The 18908-nt window shown below is 38.5% G+C and overlaps 1 protein-coding gene across 2 annotated transcripts; it reads left to right on the plus strand.

Annotated features, from left to right (window-relative positions):
• Positions 1-786: 786 nt before the first annotated feature.
• Positions 787-18190, plus strand: LOC101174851 (RAC-beta serine/threonine-protein kinase). 2 transcript variants are annotated; one of them, XM_004076231.5, is made up of 14 exons: positions 787-943; positions 2010-2171; positions 2313-2441; positions 3028-3139; positions 3252-3399; positions 5049-5180; positions 5603-5668; positions 10151-10219; positions 10299-10421; positions 11545-11673; positions 14292-14506; positions 14590-14677; positions 16263-16365; positions 16441-18190. In XM_004076231.5, the coding sequence occupies exons 2-14, from the start codon at positions 2126-2128 to the stop codon at positions 16518-16520; spliced, it is 1440 nt and encodes a 479-aa protein (XP_004076279.1). In that variant the 5' UTR covers positions 787-943; positions 2010-2125; the 3' UTR covers positions 16521-18190. The 2 variants fall into 2 exon arrangements, with proteins under 2 accessions (XP_004076279.1, XP_011481673.1); XM_011483371.4 differs by having other exon boundaries at positions 815-957.
• Positions 18191-18908: the final 718 nt, after the last annotated feature.

Genomic DNA, 18908 nt, shown 5'->3' on the forward strand with positions numbered 1-18908 from the left:
TGAACATCTTTCTAAAATAATTTCCAAAACCATTATTTTTTAATTGTACCATAAAAAAGTTTCCAAACCACTGAAATGGCATAAGAATGGCCATGTGAACGTGTTTCATCCCCCCTTTCCTCTGCAGCAATGGACTATTCCGTCAACAGCATCAGCAAGTTTCAAACAGAGACTCTTCAAGAGATAAAAAAAAGGAAACAAGCTGAAAAAATGAAAAAAGACAAAACAGGAATCAACAGAAGAAAAAAAAAGTCAAGACAGAGAAAAAGGACAGAAAAGGAGAAGGGAAGGGTAGAAGATTGCAATTTTCAAAATTTATCTTAGTAAGTATTTTGTTTCTTTTTCCTTCTTTGGTAAAACCTGAGACATCAAAGAAAAGACAGAAGACCATTGTTTGTTCTTACCAGAAAGTGAGTGGGAAACAAAGTATGACATTTGAATAAATTCATTGTTTTATGTCCAAGAAAAATAATGTGGGCTATACAAAATACATTTCTTTCATATTTAACTGTGATTTCAGTTTTTAGATGCTTAGCAAAACATTTGGATTCTTGACATTGGTGTTGATGTACGTTTTACCTTATAGTTAAGATTTTTGTTTATCACTATTTTATTTTATTTATTTTTTATGAATACAACCGCTGCAGCGGGGGCCATGTTATTTTTTCGCCTGATGTTCCCAAAACTGTAAGACCGCCACTGGTTTGCTCCATCATCGCTTCCATTCAAACCTGGCCATCTTTCTTTATGCACCTTTTTCGAAGTGAAAGTCCGTTTCTCGCCTGCAGATGGCGCACTACGTCAACAAAACAGCGAACATTGACCCGACTCAGCATGAAGAAGAGTGCAGTGAACTTTCCTGTGTGGACGGCCTGTTCCGAACCGAACCTGTTACACGACTGCGCTGAAAGGGGAGAACAACGCAGGAAAAAGTCCGTGAAATGTGCGTGAAACCGGGTAATTCCTACACGTGCACGTGACTTGTGAACTTTTAAGCTGGGTTTATTTGTTTGTTTTTAACTGCCTTCTAAACTACTTCTGTCTGTTGTAGCTCGGTCCATGATCTTAGTTCTTCTTGTCTAAAATCATGAGACAGTTGTGTTTACCAGTTAGTACGCTTTCAACCAGTGCCAGGCGGGGTTAACGGAGTGGAAAATGACGTAGAAAGACAAGTTTGGCTTTAATGCTTTCGTTAATGAATTTCGCACGATTGAAGCTACAAAACGAAATTAAATTAAATTATTTAGAGGACGCATGATGATGTGGTGCTTTGAACGTCGTAACTCGGTGTGTTAGTTAGTTCTAAAAAACACACACACCCCATCGTTAAAAAGTTCATGGAACTACAAACTAAGTTAGCTAGTTTACTAACTTTAGCCCACTGGTTTGTTGGGGTTGGAAGTATGAGCATAACGCTAACGGCAGCCTGCCTGCGTTGAGTGGCAGACGTGGGAAACCTGAGCGGTGGAGTGGGTCTCTCTCTGCGCTCTTTGGAAGTGTGGGCCATGAACCCACGTCGTTGACACTCGTGAACTCTCGGTCACGTCTTAAGTGGGGGGTATTCTCATTCTGCAGCCTATTGGAGCTCTCAATTTAACTGTGCTAGCACACAAGACAATATGTCATCGTTTCTCTGACATAAACTGACAATAAGGGGACAAAAAACCGGAAAGTTTTAAACTTTTTTTTTAAAGGCAATGAATGTCACTCGAATAATGTCACCTCTTTCGTGTACTAAAAAAATCATTTTATTATGAGGTTTATAAAGATCTAGTGGCGTTTCTCAAGTATTGCTGTAAAAAAATACAATTCCCTCCATACGCTTCTAATAGGCATGTATTATATCATAAGCCAGGTCTTTCTCATTTTAATAACACATTTATAACATATTAAAATATGAATTGTGCTGAAGTCTCCGCCTTCTTCTTGAAAGAGGCGGGGCTTCGTTGCCATTATCTTGAAAGCACTTTGCTCAGGTTTCCTTTTGCTCATTTGTTTTTATTTCATAGGTTCGGTTCAGATTTTCTACATTTGACGGAGACTTAAGGAAATTGAAGAAAGAAGGTTTACAACCTCCCCCTCCCCAACTTCCTGCCCCTTCTTTGAACCCCCCCCTCCTCCAGCCATGACAGAGGTTACTGTCGTCAGAGAGGGCTGGCTCCACAAGAGGGGTAACCGATAAAATAAAGCATTATTGATTAGTTTGACAACATAATCAGACTACTAAAGTTAAACTTTGTGTCACAAGATCAATAAAGCATTCCTTTATTTTAGCTGCATACGCTTATATATGTGTCTTGCTGTAACTCCAGGTGAATATATTAAGACATGGAGGCCACGGTATTTCATCTTGAAAAGTGATGGTTCCTTTATTGGTTACAAAGAGAAGCCGGATCTTGGAGACTCGACTTCCCCCCCACTCAACAACTTTTCAGTGGCAGGTGAGACTCCATGTGGAGGCTTCAGTATTGACTGTATGTGACATCTGGACTGAGTGACCCCTCCCCCCTCACGTTCCAAACAGGAAGTACCCACAGGCTCCCAAGAAGCCAAAATCCCAAAGATCTCCATGGGAATAAACTGCTATTACTCAGGCGTTAGATTTGTCAAAACAATCATTCTTGTTCTGACACTTTTTTTTATATGTTCTTGCTAATCCTCAATTTTTTTTCATGATATTTTTAATTGTAAGTTATTTACGTTATAAACTGGCCTATCAGATGCCTTGATAAAAGGACCCCATGTTGAACGTTTGAAACGTCTGATTGGCAGATTCTCTCAAAGTGGTAGGAGTGTGGACTTCCAACAAATTCACTCCTGATTGGTAAGAGTGGTTGTCATAGAAATATTATAGAAATGTTGACGTCTGTATCACAAAAAGCTGGCAACTGAATTGACTTCATTTGGTTGGAGCCGGAAGTTAACCGTTTTCTGTGGGTGACGTCACACTCACCTTTGGTTCCAGGACTAAACTTGAGTTAGAATTCTGTTACCTTGAACATTTGTTTTACTTTTTTTTTTTATCAGAGTGTCAAATAATGAAGACTGAAAGACCCCGACCCAACACCTTTGTTATCCGTTGCTTACAATGGACCACCGTCATTGAACGTACCTTTCATGTGGAAAGTAACGTGGAGAGGTGTGTCTTACGCTTCGTGTAGTTTTTTCTGAAAATATAATTTCTGGAAGCCCAGCTGCTGCAGGGCTTTGGAATTTTGCCTTTTAGAAAATCTGGCACTGTTACTTCTCAGGGAGGAGTGGATGCAGGCCATTCAGTCCGTGGCAAACGGTTTGAAGATGCGGGAACAGGAGGAGGAGCCTATGGATATGTTCAGCTCCCCCTGTGAAAGCAGCCTGGAGGAGATGGAAGTGGTGATGTCCAAGAGCCGCAACAAAGTGGTAATCAATCACGGGTCGATAACAGGTTTAGTTGTTCTCGTTAGTTTAACAAACCTGCAAATCGCAGCATAAAACGGTGAGCTTAGTGATTAATTGGTCACTTCATAGTATTTGAGGATGGGAACTGCTTATGTTTGGAAGCATTCTTAAAAATGTTCGCCGTTCTTCTTTTTGCAGCGTAAAATCAGTAGAAGTGCTTGTCCGTCATCAGTTAGATGTCTGGAATATCTTTTCAGAGAGTTTCACTGTTGACATCAAGCTCAGATGCACCTTAGTGACCTTCTGTCAGAGCAAAGCTGCTCCATTCTTTCTTCAGAATTTTTCAGTTTTTAGGGGCCTTTATCACGCAAAATCAATGTATTGAGCTTTAAGTGTATTATAATGTTCATTCCTCACAGAAAACAACCCAAAGGCAGTATTTTGATCCCTTCACGCATTTCTCAGCATTCCTCTAAAAACCTTCACTATGAGCACCAGCCCCTCCCAACACAATGGCGAGGCCGACTCTAGGTTGACCTCATGAAATGGGCGGTGCCTCAGAGATTGGGTCTTACTTCAGGGTTGGAAAATAGTTTGCGAAAATAACTAATATTTAATAAAAAATGTGTTCTTCTGTGTGCCAAAGGTAATCTATTATCACATGGGCATTTAATTGTCTGACACATGTAAAAGTGAATCACAAAGCCATTTTTACTGAAAGGATTCAACATTGACACATTTATGGACCCATTTGGAATTTTGGTGATCAATCTTTTGCTGAAATACAATTTCCCCCTGGGAAAAATAATGTTTTCTGATTTATATTGTATAATGGGAAAACAAAAATACATTAAAAAGCATAGACTTCAATAATTTGGCTAAATAAAAAAAAATTAGTTTGGGTTGCCAAATGGTTGTCAAATATCCCCCTTTTTGTCATTTTTGTTTTCGTAAAGTATTTTAGATGATCATAAGAAAATATGAATCCTTAATGAATCAAAGTTTTGTGGGGAAAAAGACTGATATTCTATTACTACGATGTAATTAAATGAAAGTCCAACAACAAACAATTATTGCTACTGGAACTAAATCGTTCATGTTCTGAATCAAATCATGTATTAGTATTTCTTGACCATATTTATTTTAAACCAAAATTAAGCCATTTTTGTTTGTGAAATTATGACACAAGTTCTTATTGTTTTGCTCATTGTTGCATTTGCCCAAAATTCAAAACAGACTGATGGTTTTCAGATATTTTTGATGATAGTGCTCGTATATCGCAGAGGTTATGTTCTAAAAATAAACTGTTATGTTTATGTGAAGTAGGATTACAGATGTTTTAATGCTGTGAAACCCCTCATTACACACTTTTGTCAGACAGACATTAACATTTTCACACTTTTCTCTCTTGTTTAAATTCTAGGAGTTCAAAAGTTAATAGTAAAAAAAGACCAGTATTGTATCTTGCGATCTAAAACTTATGTAAATTTGGCAACCTGAAGGTACAAAGAGAGCACAGAGGAGATTGATTGAAAAGGAAAAAATCACACAAAACTGCCTTATAATTTTGATTTGGAGACTTTATTTTGAGCCTGTCTTTGGTTTGTTTACTTCTGAAGCTGTTGATGTTGCTCTTTAAATTCCTCTAAATCTACTTGTATATTTTTCAGACAATGAATGATTTTGAGTACCTGAAGCTTCTTGGTAAAGGCACGTTTGGAAAGGTGATTCTGGTCAAAGAGAAGTCCACTGGGGTCCATTATGCCATGAAAATATTACGTAAAATGGTTATAATAGCTAAGGTAAGCAGTTCTTCTTATTACTCATCCATTGATTAACAAATGGAAAACAGAAGCAGGACAATAATGCAGTTAAGTATATGAATAAATATGGCTGCGTTAGAAAAGGGATTCTTTGAGGTCAGTTAAAGTTTTAACCTGCTTTTCTAAATATGTGGTAGTTCATATGTGGCAATTTAATTTGACAGCTTTTTAAAATACAAAGCCATAAAAAACACAGTATGCTGCAGCTTTAAGTAGACTGTGCAGTTGTGTCTACTTTAAGCCGCTTTTGTTTCTCATGTTTGTGTTGTTCTGATACTGGAGCCACATGTTGATGCAAATGCAGCTATCAGGAGCGGTTTCATACTTTGTATTGCAAAGTAAACCTCTTGTACAGACGGGGATTTGACAAGGCAAATGTTGAGAGTTTTGTTTGTTGACAGGATGAGGTGGCCCACACGGTTACAGAGAGCAGGGTGCTACAGAACACCAGACACCCGTTTCTCACGGTAAGACTTGCAGAAATAACTCACTTGAGATTTTGCCCTCAATTTGAACTTGGGTTAAATGTGGGTCTTATTTATGATTGAAGTTATTTGAAGGTGCTTTACTTAAAATTGATAAGAAAAACAGGGCAGAAAAAAATAAAATAAAACACTTTTTAGATGTTTTTCTTTTCTCTAATACAGACAAAGGATCAGATCTGCAATCCAATGCTTACTTTTGTATCCAAATTGTTTGTATGAGAAGTTGGTCTTGTAATAAGTATCTGCTTTTTTATTTTTATCATATTTGTTGTCGCTGATTTTTTAGACTTTTTATTTTAATTTATGCTTAGAAAAAAAAGATTTTTAAATCAAATCCTGTGAGCATTTAAAGTGGCCTAACTTGGTACAGAAAGTGGATTTTTAGAAGAGGTAAAGAAGATAATAAGGAGAAGCATTGTTAAAGAACCAATATAATACACAGAAGACAAAGCTGGACCGTTTCTCTAAAAATGAGAGTTTAGAGTGAGATGCATAAGAAACCCTCTGGCTATCTGAGATTTTCTGTCATAATTGGATAAAAATGGATTTATTTACATCAAGGCTTGCCACAGTAATGTGTTAATCTTGTGTTAACGCATTGCTGAATTGGTGTCGTTACTTTTTTTAACTTTTGCGTATATTTCTTTTAATCTTAAAACTGTAAATGTCTTGTACTCGCTGCCTTGAACACTGAGGCAGAGTGTTGTGGTGATGTGTTGTTTGCAAAACTAAACCAACAGCACCATTTGGCCAATGGCATGCAAGGACAGACTAAGACTGAAGGGAGCTGACACTCTCAAGGCCTCATGTGTACTAGTACACATGAGTTATACTGTGCCTCATATTTTAAGATAAAATATAAATACAATAAAGTGAAAATGAATTGGGAGTTGCTTTGGAGCCACTGGATCAGTCTCTTTCAAGAGCTAAGTCAAAAACTAAAAAGAGCCAGACTTGTTTTTTTTTGGGGTAAGCAAATAATATATATTTTCTTTTTAGTTAAGCAAACAATTTTTCAATTCAATGTGTTTGAATAGATAATTAAATTTTGCAGTCAGCAATGCAATTCATTGCAATCGCAGAAAGTTATGTAATTATTTCCAATTAAAATCTTAATTGTTAATGTTCATTGTCAATTGTATTTATGTAAAATGAATCTTTCTGTTTCCCGTTGATGCATTACATCAATAACACCAATGTTTGTTTAACACAGTTTTGTGTATTTGTCTTTTTAGTCTTTAAGTGTAGTGTCTTTCTCTGAATACTGAGGCAGATTGTTGGACACCTAAAGGCGAACCACTGTAGGTACCATAACCATTCGGCCTGCACCAACCGTTCCGGGTCTTCGACTAGTGCTGACGTCACATTATGTGATTGGCTGTCCGTTGGTCCGATGACGTATCAGATAGTGATTGGTCATGATACTACCATAGAAGAAGATATTATGCGGTCCGTTGTAAACAAACAGAGCTCCGACACAGAGTGAGATTATCTTCTAAACGTGCTTTTATTATGATTATTATTAAGTGCATTGCAGCCGAACGGACTGCGGACTCTAACAAAGCACCTTCCCTGCCTGCGAACACGAAGCTACGAGACTCCAGCTGCTCTGCTCAGAGACACGGTTCTCTAGTGTGGAGCAGCAGGTTCATTCGAACAGCCACAGATCTTTTAACAAAGTGGGTTGTGTCAAAATCTCTCTAGAAACACTACAAAGAATAATGTCAGACACAACTTATGAGGGAAAAGAAATTTAGGTTACAAAAGGAAACGTGAAATGAAAATACGTAGAGCCCGGGCAGATCTCCACGCTACGTAGTTTGTCAAAGTGGGGCTACCGATAAGTTACATCGCTAGAGGAGACACGTCCGCTTGGGATGCCTGGCCAACAGTGGCGGAGCGTGACGCCATCTTGGTGAGGTCGTCATCGCCAACAGGACAATGCTTTCTATAGCCTTTGGTGGCATCTAAGTAGCTTTTATATAATTTATATATATTCATATTTCTTTATATTTCTACATATATATAAATATATAATATATATGTATATAATTTATATATATACATCATTTGTTGTTGTTAAATAAGAGAAACAGTCAGCCTTAAAAGCTCAAACCTTAATGAAAAATGCATAGTTACAGGACTTCTTAAAAATAAAAAAAATAATTACAAAGAATGTAAAAAAAAATTTAAACATGTAGAAGGTTTAGACCCTTTTTGACATGTAATTTAAATTATTTAGAAAATCCCAACAATAAGTCAATAGTTAGTCAATAAAAATAATAATAAACAACAAAGATATATAAATAATAAGTGAATAATAATAGTAATAATAATGAATAAATAATAACAATTAGAAATCAATAGTAAGTCAATAATAATAATAAATCATTAATTAGTCAACAATAAGTCCAAGAGTCAACAACAGATTTACCCTTAAAAAAACAAAAAAAAACAATAGATTTATCCTATAAATTTAATTCATGTGAGTGATCAATTTGTGGAGCATGGATGGTATGGTGTCGGGTTTCAAGCAAACAGTCTGACCAGTCTTATCAAAATGTGTTTCCACAAAATGTTCTGAACATAGCCAGACTGTATTACTAGTTAGTAACAACAGTGATCCATCTGGGTTAGCTCTTTTTATTGCTAAGGCCCACTTTTTCCTTAAGTCTGAATCCATTGGAAACCTGCAAGAAAAGTTCAGTCACTGAGTCAGAAATGTATAAATCTATATTACTATAATAGCCTAGTCCTAGTATACTATATATAGGTTTAATACAATAAAGTTTACAATTATGTCGACAGCAAATTGTACGTAGATCATGCAGCATGTTGGTAAAAGCCCTGCAGCATCATGCATGTCAACATGTGTACTATTAAAAAACATCTGTACTATTACTGAAGCCACTGCAGCATTAAAAGAAAAGAATTATAGTACTTACCTGTCAAATGTTATGCCTTCATCCTTCGTGGACTCATTTCTCCGATTTTGGCAGTTGAAACCCGCACAATTACTTGGCATTTTGCAAAAAAATGTGTTCACGTGCATGCACTGCAGCAGTGACTTGACCTCACCAAGATGGCGGTGCTCTCCTCTCATGAGGAACCACGTGATGTCTCCTCTAGCAATATAATTAATTGGGGGCTACCGTAGTGTGACTTTATCCTCAGTCAAAAGGACCCCAAATGGTTATTGCAGGCCGACTGGTTATGGTACCTACACCAGATCTTCATTCTGTGACAGCTGAGGCTTTATCATTCATGTTTACCAGGAATGTTTGCAGCTTGTGAAACAAAAAAAAGCAATCTAGAGTCAGTTTAAATCCTAATGATTCCAAAAAGGGAGTGATGACTTTTATCTAAAGAAAGCAAATGTTTTAGTGAAATACTTACAAATATTCTATTCATCAAGTTATGGGGTCAATAAAGCACCAGTATTGTGCTTCTGGAAGCCCTCTGACCTCTGCCTCTTGACTCCTCTAAGTATTCTGGGTAATGTAGCCAAACCAGATTAATGAGATATTTTTTTGTAAAATTATGAATTATTTACCAGGCTAATGTTATTATAACTTTGTTTATATAGCAGAACATGCTGGGAGAGCCATGGCTCTCATAAAGAAAAGAGCCTTTCTTCACACAGCTGTTGTTTAATAGGGATTTAGAATCAAACATGTAGATTTCAGTCTGGAAGAAAAGGTTCCACTTTTATTTCTAATAAACAAAAGAAGACTTTTATTCATAAATGCATCAAGCATATATTTAATCATTGAAGCTTAAAAGTTCCAAGAAAATAGTTGGCCACTATAACACAGAAAACAAAATATATGCTCCCCAACTCAATTGGTATCCAGCATCCATTTATTTGTCTTTAGTTCATTTCCTTCACTCTTTTCCACGTGGACATGGGGGATTCTGTATTTTGTGCTTATCATAAAGACGTGGTGCTCCTTATTTGTTGACCTGGTTTTAGCAACAAGGAAGTCACTGTGACCATAAAGGCTGGACTTATCAAAACTCCTCCTCTTACGACCAGTATTTAGAAACTTTACTTTAGCTTGATGTGCAATTTCGGTAAACTCAGTATTTGTAGTTTCTTAAAGAAAAAAAGTTGCATTTTTGTGATTTTTAATTGTATCTCAGATCACAACAGAAAAGGTTTAAGATGTTTCACCACTTATTCAATTCTGAGAAATTCAAATGCGAGAAAGTCTCTAAGATTCTTGGAGAAATGTATTTCACTTGAAAAAATCTCAGTCCAAATGAACTTTGAAAGCACATTTTCTGCCTTGGATCCATCCCGGATGAATGACAATCTTCAGATATCTATCAATGTTCCTTCCTGACAAATTAAACAACTACTAATGTTGGAGGCATTTTTAGGCTTTTTTTCAAGTTTGATCCCAAGCCCTCTCATTTGCAAAAGTTTGATAGTTTATCTTTCCTGTGTCCTCCTCATTTCAGACACTGAAATATGCCTTCCAAACCAACGACCGTCTCTGTTTTGTAATGGAATATGCCAATGGAGGCGAGGTAACCCCCTGGTGCTTGATGATCTGCATCCGTCAGTGCTAACCGAACATCTCTGACATCATCACCTCTGTCCGTTCAGCTGTTCTTCCATCTATCGAGGGATCGCGTGTTCACAGAGGACCGCGCACGCTTCTATGGTGCAGAAATCGTGTCAGCACTCGAGTACCTGCATTCAAGAGATGTTGTCTATCGTGATCTTAAGGTGAAACAAACTACTCCAAAACCACCTGACCTACATTATGCCATCATGTAACAGTTTGTACAGTTTGATTTACAGATGCAATATGATAAGACATGCTCACAGGACACCCCCCCCCCCCCCCCCCCCACACACACACACACAACACCTTCTGACAACTCTATCAAACCCACAAGTACAGAACTCGGCAGGTGATCTCATGTTAAAAGGTTTTTTGTAACAGCTCCACACAGTTTAGGTTACTGATGGATTGTGGGAAAATGAAACATAATTTGGATGATGGGGAACTCCCCCCTGCGTTAAGGACAACAAACACAAGAAAGGAAGAAACTTTCAGACATGGATGAATTCTGTGACTCACAGAAATCAACCACAAACATATCACACCAATACAACACATTGGCATATATGACACCAAAAGCCATATGTACAAATACATTTCAAAACAACGCAAAGTTTTAAAGATGCAAAAAGAGAAATAATATCTTTTGTGTGCTTTAGTAGGAATGGAGATCCTATAAGATAGAAATTCAGGATAAATCAATCTGATTTTCATGCCATTATTATCTCTTTAAAGTCCCACTTCAATCATCTTTGAACCACAGTAAAAGCGTTCCCAGTGGTCTTTTAATTATGTTGCGCTGTTTTTAGCCCCCCAAAAAAAGTTGTTTTCTAGGACATAGTTTCTGCAGAGCGGCAATAGTTCATTTGAAATTTGTGGGTGGGACCGTTGGCACAGGGTAACCCCGCTCCCCTTTCCCTCCCCATCACTGAGAGGTCTGTATTTACACGTCCTCCCACTACCTTACAGCCCCTCACAACCTCAAACTATTATCACTGGTGCAACACAGCAATATTGGAGCTATCCCGAAATACAGTTTGGAGCCAGACACCAGCTTGGATGAGGACAACAAAGACATGCATGGATCTATTTGTCTGCCCCTGGTTCACAGCAATTTGAATGAAGAAATATGCAGAAATGCAATTTTAAGCTTTATTTCCTTGATATATGTCCGTCATCATCAGGAAAAGGCCTTAAGATAACCATTTCCATCAGAGTGGGTCTTTCAGCACTTTCCAGAGTTGTTATGCAAACTGACATGGATTTGTTTCTCTTGTGTCCCAGCTTGAAAATCTGATGCTGGACAAAGACGGACACATAAAAATAACCGACTTTGGTCTCTGTAAAGAAGGGATCACTCCTGATGCCACCATGAAAACCTTCTGTGGGACTCCTGAGTATCTCGCACCTGAGGTGAGGACCTGATTTCTGGCATGTTTCAGGAACACTCAGATTACATGTCTAGCAAAACATGTTTTATAAGCAGATGTTATTTGGGAGCTAGCATCTTCTCGATGCCCAGAAAGCCATTAAAGGAGGGAGGGGGTGGAAACTGGCAGAAGAACCGGGGCTATAAATGATTCTGCAGCTTCAGTTAGCACTATTTCACTCCAGCTCCTGTTACACATCACTATGAAGTTATTTATGTTGATATTCGGTCTAAAGGAAGCTTACTCTGTAAAATAAATTCATTTTACCATTTATTCTTTAGTAAAATTATACTACGTTGGAAATATAATTCTGTGAGTTAGCATGTAATCTTTAACCCCCCAAAATGACTTGTTTTGAGAAAGTATAGCTTATATTTAGTTTTTAAAAAATTCTTGCAGTAAAACTAGCCAAAAAACTGGCAGCAGAACAAGTGAAAATGTGTTCTTTTTCCTATATAGAACATAATCTTTTTACCAAAGCCGCTCAGTTTTTTTTACCATGAAGGGCTGGCTGTCCTCCTTAGGGACACAGTGAAGGTCAATACTTGGATTTAAACCCCCAAACCTACCAAATAGCAGGTAATTGCTCCATGAACTAAGGAGCAGCTTAGTGACTGAACAAGTTTCAAAATGTTTCCATGCACAAAAGTCTTCATTTTTGCATTTCTGTCCATAAAAACCAAACTTGTATCCAGTGCTTTCTTATAGAAGTATTATCATGCTAAACTACGTTTTGCTTTCAACCATTTTGATTTGTTCTAAAGGGGTTTCTTGGAGGATCACAAAAAATGTATGAAAAAAAAGGGCTTACTTTCGGCCAGATTCTCCTAGCAGTCAACTGTCAAGCCAGCAGAAGCTCCATCAGCTGCAGGCAGCAGCTTTAAAATCACTTTTTAGGTCAAAATGGAAATACAGCTGAGAGACAGAAATGTAGGAACATTGGCCTTGATCATTATTCATCTTATTGTAGTTCTTGGAGTAAAATCGTATTTAATTACATACATTTCATTTAGTGGAATAAAAAGATGTTTTTCTATTAAAGCATTTTGAAGGATCTTCACAAAAGTTCTACAGAAAAATGCAGCACGATTCAGTAGCCTTCTTTTAATGGGTTTAGAACATATCGTGTTGTTGCAGTTCTGATCAGTTTTCACCCCAAAAACAATGGATTAGCGCCTTAACAGTTTGCCGTTACAGAAATATTTACGATGTTTGGTTTCTGGTACTGAGGAGAACAGAGGCTGTCCCTGCAGGAATATTTTGCTTCCATCAACAGACTTCCTGTCTCGTAAAGAGGAAGCCTGCTGTCTCTCCTCTCAGATTATCGCTCTGAGGTCAGGCTGCCCTGACCACAAAAAAACAGTCATTTTTTTTTTTTTTTTTTTTATTTCACCTTTATTTAACCAGGATAAAAAACTCATTGAGATTAAAAATCTCTTTTTCAAGAGCGTCCTGGCCAAGAGGCAGCAGCACAACAATAACACACAACACTTATATACACTCACACTCAATCATAAAAGACAGTTTTAAATAAAGCATTTACAATTTGAAAGCTTTGTCTCACGTTCATTTAAAAGTTTTTTAAAAGAGCCCAGGGAGATCAATTCTTTCAATTTAAAATCTTTCTGGAGTTCATTCCAAAACTGTGCCGCAGCAAATCTAAAAGCCTTTTTTCCCATCTCTGTGCGCACTCTGGGCACAGAGAGCAGGACCGTGTCCTGAGAGCGCAGGCTGTAGCTGCTGCTGCTCTTCAGTTCTATGAGCTGCTGGAGATAAGACGGTACCAACCCATTTTATTCATATTAAAGAATCTGGAAAAAGGTAATTACCCGCTTGAGGCAGAAGGCCGGAGCTGTGCTCCACTTAGTTTCATAATATGTTCTTTTTCTGTTTTTTGCTAAAGGTTAGCTGAAGCTACATCACCTTTAAAGTTCGTCATATTGCTTACAGACATAAAATACAAGATCTCCCTCTGTTTCAAAATCCAATTCAGTTTTAGTTTTTACTGTTTGTTTAGTTGAGCTTAAGGGATTTGAGATAAATATTTTATTGTGTGTTGTTAAAGAAAAATTGTAGCAATTATCTCTAAAATTAGAATTAATGAGGCTTGATGTCTTGTATGTTACGTTGAGGCGTTTTGAGAAAATGTGTGAATAACATAATTGATAAATGTATTTACTGGTACATACATACTGATATCACAGAGAAATATGACTAAAAGCTCAAACAAATAATGCTTCTGATTACATTGTTGGTTTATCTATAGAGGCACAAAATCTTTAAGTTTCTTTCTCAGAGTTTTAATAGTTGGATATAATGTTTTAAAAACTTGAGCCCATTGATGAGGAGCAAACATGTCACTTCCTGTCTCTTCTCTGCATACATTTTGGCCCAGACTGCAATAAATCATTATTTCTTCTTAAAGAATCTGCAGTGCCCCTGGAAAACGGAAAAGTCTAGCACTGCATGTCTGGATTGTAGATGTAAAGAAGGACAAAATTGTGCATCTGTGCAACAGGAATGATGGGAAGAAATTCTGAACGGTGACCAAGGTGAAGTACACACCCAGATATGAAAGTCTAAAACTTCTGTGCTTCACAGGTCCTGGAAGATAATGACTACGGCCGCGCTGTGGACTGGTGGGGTCTTGGTGTTGTCATGTATGAAATGATGTGTGGCCGCCTGCCGTTTTACAACCAGGACCATGAGCGTCTGTTTGAGCTCATTCTCATGGAGGAGATCCGCTTCCCCAGAAATCTTTCTCCCGAAGCCAAGTCCCTGTTAGCTGGTCTGCTCAAGAAAGACCCCAAACAGAGGTACTGAACTGCTGCCGCTCAATGATTAGCCGTTTAGGACAATACGTGGTTTGATTCTTATGACATCTTATTTGGACTGACAGATTAGGTGGAGGTCCCAACGATGCCAAAGAAGTAATGAACCATCGATTTTTTATTAACATCAACTGGCAAGATGTGGTCCAAAAGAAGGTAAGACCCTCTGTGAGGAAGAGAGGAAATGAAACTTGGGTTTGTCTGTCTTGAGACATCCAGACGAGCGTGTTTTTTTTGTCACCTGCTCCCTGAGATTTATGCTCAAATTGGAGCTTGTTTGCCTGTTTGCTTCATTACAAAGAAAAACCCCTCCAGTCTGACCAGTCTGTCTGCTTTTCTTTGATTGAACGGTTTATTTACAGCAATTTCAAAAAGACAAAAATGAAATGCACTGTTATCAAATCTATTTAAGATATTAACTCATAAATTCATTAAAATATAAATGAAAAAATATGATGCTTTCTTTTTTGAAATTGCAATTAGTCCTAATCATAAATTGATAAAATTGCACTGTACACACAGTACACACGACACATCGAACCCTTTGAATATGATTGTCAAAAAGAGTTTCATAAGTGGGAAGAAGCAAACTTATATAATCCCACTCCTGCTGTGTTTTCTAGTGAACTGTGGGGCTTCTCACCCAGGGGTGCCAGGGCCTTCTCACAGCACACCGTTTGTTCTGTACTAGAAAATCATTGACTTGATGGTTGTGATCCTCCTCGTTCTGTACTTGGGCTCAGAACACTTGGAGGTCAGCTTTGCCACCGTTCCCTAGACTCAAAATGTGCGTCTGTGCTGTGAGTGGGAAGCTGTGCCCAGCTGTGAACGGTAAAGAGTACTTAGTATTTTTCCCTCTCACATGATTCAATACGCATCTGGACATAGGATCCAAGAATTGATTTATAAAAAGATTCAACTAACGTGGCGATACGAGAGTCCGATTTCTTTTTTTTGCCTTCATGTACAATGTGATTTCCTAAATAGATGGGACCTACATATTGAGTATACAATTTAAAACTATTTTTAAAAAATGCCTTTTAACATAGAAACTATTTTTACTTTCTGGGACTTTTTATTTTAAGCCAAAAAAAAACCAAAATATCTTTGACAACAGATTGACACAAAAACCTGACATTTTTGGATCTTTTAGACTTTTTTGTTCTTTGTTTTTTAAAAAAGTCAGGTATTGCTCAAAGTGCTGTGAAAAACGGTTATCATACGTTTAGTGCACACAACACGCTGAGGTTCACCTTCAGCCAATTGTAATTGACCCGACTTAGTAGAAGGAATCTTGGGATTGGCCGTCTTTCTGCTTACATCACATGTACCAGTACATCACATTTGGGTTCTTTTTCCCCTTTCCTTCCCCTTTCTTTGCAATAGCTGCCCTCTAGGGGGCAGCTATTGCAACTATAGGAAATGATCCCACATTGTCTCCCTTAACCCTTGTGCTATCCTGTGGGGTCCAGATGACCCAACTCCCAGCTCTAACGTGCCTCCAAGGCACGTTAGAGCTGGGAGTTGGGTCATCAGGACCCCACAGGATAGCACAAGGGTTAAAAGTGCAGTATGAAACACGATGGTGAGAGTTTTTTCAGTGTTGCCCTCCCAATTGAACCAAGTCCAATAGTCTGAAGAGGTTTTGAATCTACTGAATACCAGTGAGATGATGGAAAAGGCTGCAAGGTCACCATAAATGGAGGAGCGGCTAATTCCTTCCCTCTTCCTCCTGTTCCAGTTGACCCCACCCTTCAAACCACAGGTCACATCAGAGACAGACACCAGATACTTTGATGAGGAGTTCACCGCTCAGACCATCACTGTCACCCCTCCAGACAAATGTGAGTATTCGTGGACCATCGGTCATTCTCTGCGATTGGGACGTTTTAAACGCCTCTCCTCTTTTGGTCTTTCAGATCACGCTCTAGATTGCAACGATCCCATCCAGGAAGCCCATTTCCCCCAGTTCTCCTATTCCGCCAGCATACGAGAGTGAACCGCACCAGTTTCCGTCTCACACACAGACACACTCATCCCTCATGCAGACCATAGCCAAATTTTGCACAGCCATAAAATAATCGGTGTCTCTGTGATTGGAGGATTGGGGTTCAGGGACGATGTCTGTGCCTTTTATTCAGTTTTCCATAACGCATCCATGTGGACTCAGCTCCGGTCAGACAAAACGCTGTCTGTGACCCAATCAGGTGGTCCATAAGAACCTGCTGCTGGATATCAACGGTTTTATATGCTCTATCACGGGATCTGCATGTGGATTATGTGTAGAGCGGGTTGCCAGCTGTGAACCAAGATGGAGGAAGCCGCCTCTGACATTTTTCTTGTGTGTGTTTAAGAAATGTATCTTTTTCTTTTTTTTAGTAACTGGGCATCAGTTACTGAATGTTGAGTAACTGAACATTCAGCTGAATGTGGTGGTTTCAGAGCACATCAGGAAAAACAAAGTATTGATTTTTTTAAGGAATACTGGAATGTGACACTGCTCTCTCTCACAAGCTGCATGAATGAAAACAGCAATTCTATCTGTGCTCTCTGTCAGTGTTGTCCTGTAGTCTGTGGAAAGACGTTCATCCACAGCCCGTGCTGCTTTAAAGCAAGGACTTTCAAAAGATAGTTTACACTACTCTATGTTTTAATCCCAACTTTCGAGCGACACATTTTAGATGTTGCAGGTGAAAGCCCCAAATCCGAGGCACATCTGAAGATCCAAGGAGCTCCTCGCCTGGTGGGAAAGTCAGACCAAAACAACCCTTTAGAAGAGCTGGAAGGTTTAATGTAGACCTTTCTTTCTGGGTATCAGCAGCCAACTTCACATGTAGCTCCATCTTATCAAGCCAGCTCAACTTCCATCATCCTTACAATAAAAATAAGTTGTAGAACATCAACTTTTAAAACATATTTTTCAATGTTTCATTTCAACATCGCACCAGTTGGCAGCTTCATTTCTTTTTTAATTTACTGTTGATTTAGGTCAGAGTCCGCACTGCATGTGGTTGCTAATTTTATTCTTCGTTTAAACCGTTTTAAAATTTATTTTTGTTCTCGAAACACATGCTGGGAGAGGAAATGATTACATGAAAGACACCTATGGCACCAAGGCGCCCAACAACACGGCAAAGCATTCTGTGCGAGCTGCCCGTGGATCTGCACATGGCAGACAGTGCAGGCTTTTCTGCGTTGACGAGTTGAGTCTCGACAAGTGTCGAGTGATGGCGCCATTTTTCTCAGGATACTTTCATAACAAGGTCAAACTGCCCTCCCAGTGCCTGAGGATATCAGATATTTGCTTGGTACTTGGATGTGTGAGCATTTTTGGAAAGCGTTGGGAGCTGGACGCCGCCAGAGAGCCGTTCACCAACGCGCACACAAAGCGGCTCAGACCGCTGTGGCGTCTGATCATCAAGTGGAGATGAAGGTGGGACACGCCACCAGCTCGCTCTTCAACAGATTCTTTTGTTCTGCTGACGTTACTTTTTTAAACATTTGATCACATCTTGTCCTTTTTTGAGACCTAAAGATGTTCCGAATGAGTGAAAGCAATGGAGATGTTCCTATATACATGATTATTCAAGCTGTTAATTTTTATTTTGTCAAAGAATGTAATTCTAAAAAAAAAAACCAATGCAATAAATGTGTGTCTTTAAAATTGTATTACTTTGTTCTTGTTTTTTCCCACCATGCTCGGTTATTTACGATTTACAAAGTTTGTGAGAAAAGCTGCAACCATTTCACAAACTTCCAAGCCCCACTCCAATCAGCTATTGGTCCATTTTAAAAGCGTCCACAGTGGTTTTTTATTTTATTTATGTGAATGGTGTTTTTTTTTTTTTTTTTGCCAAAATCAAAAAACCCTCCTAGCTTACAGCCTCTTACATTCCCAACCTAAAATTACTGGTACAGTTTTGAGCCAAAAAGCACAATTCGTCAGAGTGCGTCTTTAAATACTGTTAAATCCAGGGGTTTAAGACAGATTAATAAATGAATTCATCCACAAGCTAAAAATCTGTTTTATTCAGGGTTTGCAGCAGTAAGTCCTCTGCCTCCATCTCCCCATTTTCATCCCTACATCCATTACCTCCTCTCTGCTCCTCTAGATTTCCTTTTTGATTAGGAAATATCCTTTTTATTTGATTTTTAATCTAACTCCTTTGGCTTTGTCTCACAAACATAGCTTTTTTGGTACTCGCAAGCTCCGCCTCCTGTCTTTTTTCCCCCCTCAGTGCCACCATCTCCAAACCATCACTGGTTTCACCAGTCCTCTCATGATCCTTTATTCTTATTTGACTCATTTAGTTCTGAAACTTCCCTTCCATCTGACACACCAAACAAGAAGTGTTGCAGCCCCACCTCCACCTTTACCTTCCTTGTC

Source organism: Oryzias latipes, chromosome 14, assembly GCF_053564925.1.
Source record: "Oryzias latipes strain Hd-rR chromosome 14, Olatipes_Hd-rR_3.1".
Lineage (NCBI taxonomy): Eukaryota > Metazoa > Chordata > Actinopteri > Beloniformes > Adrianichthyidae > Oryzias > Oryzias latipes.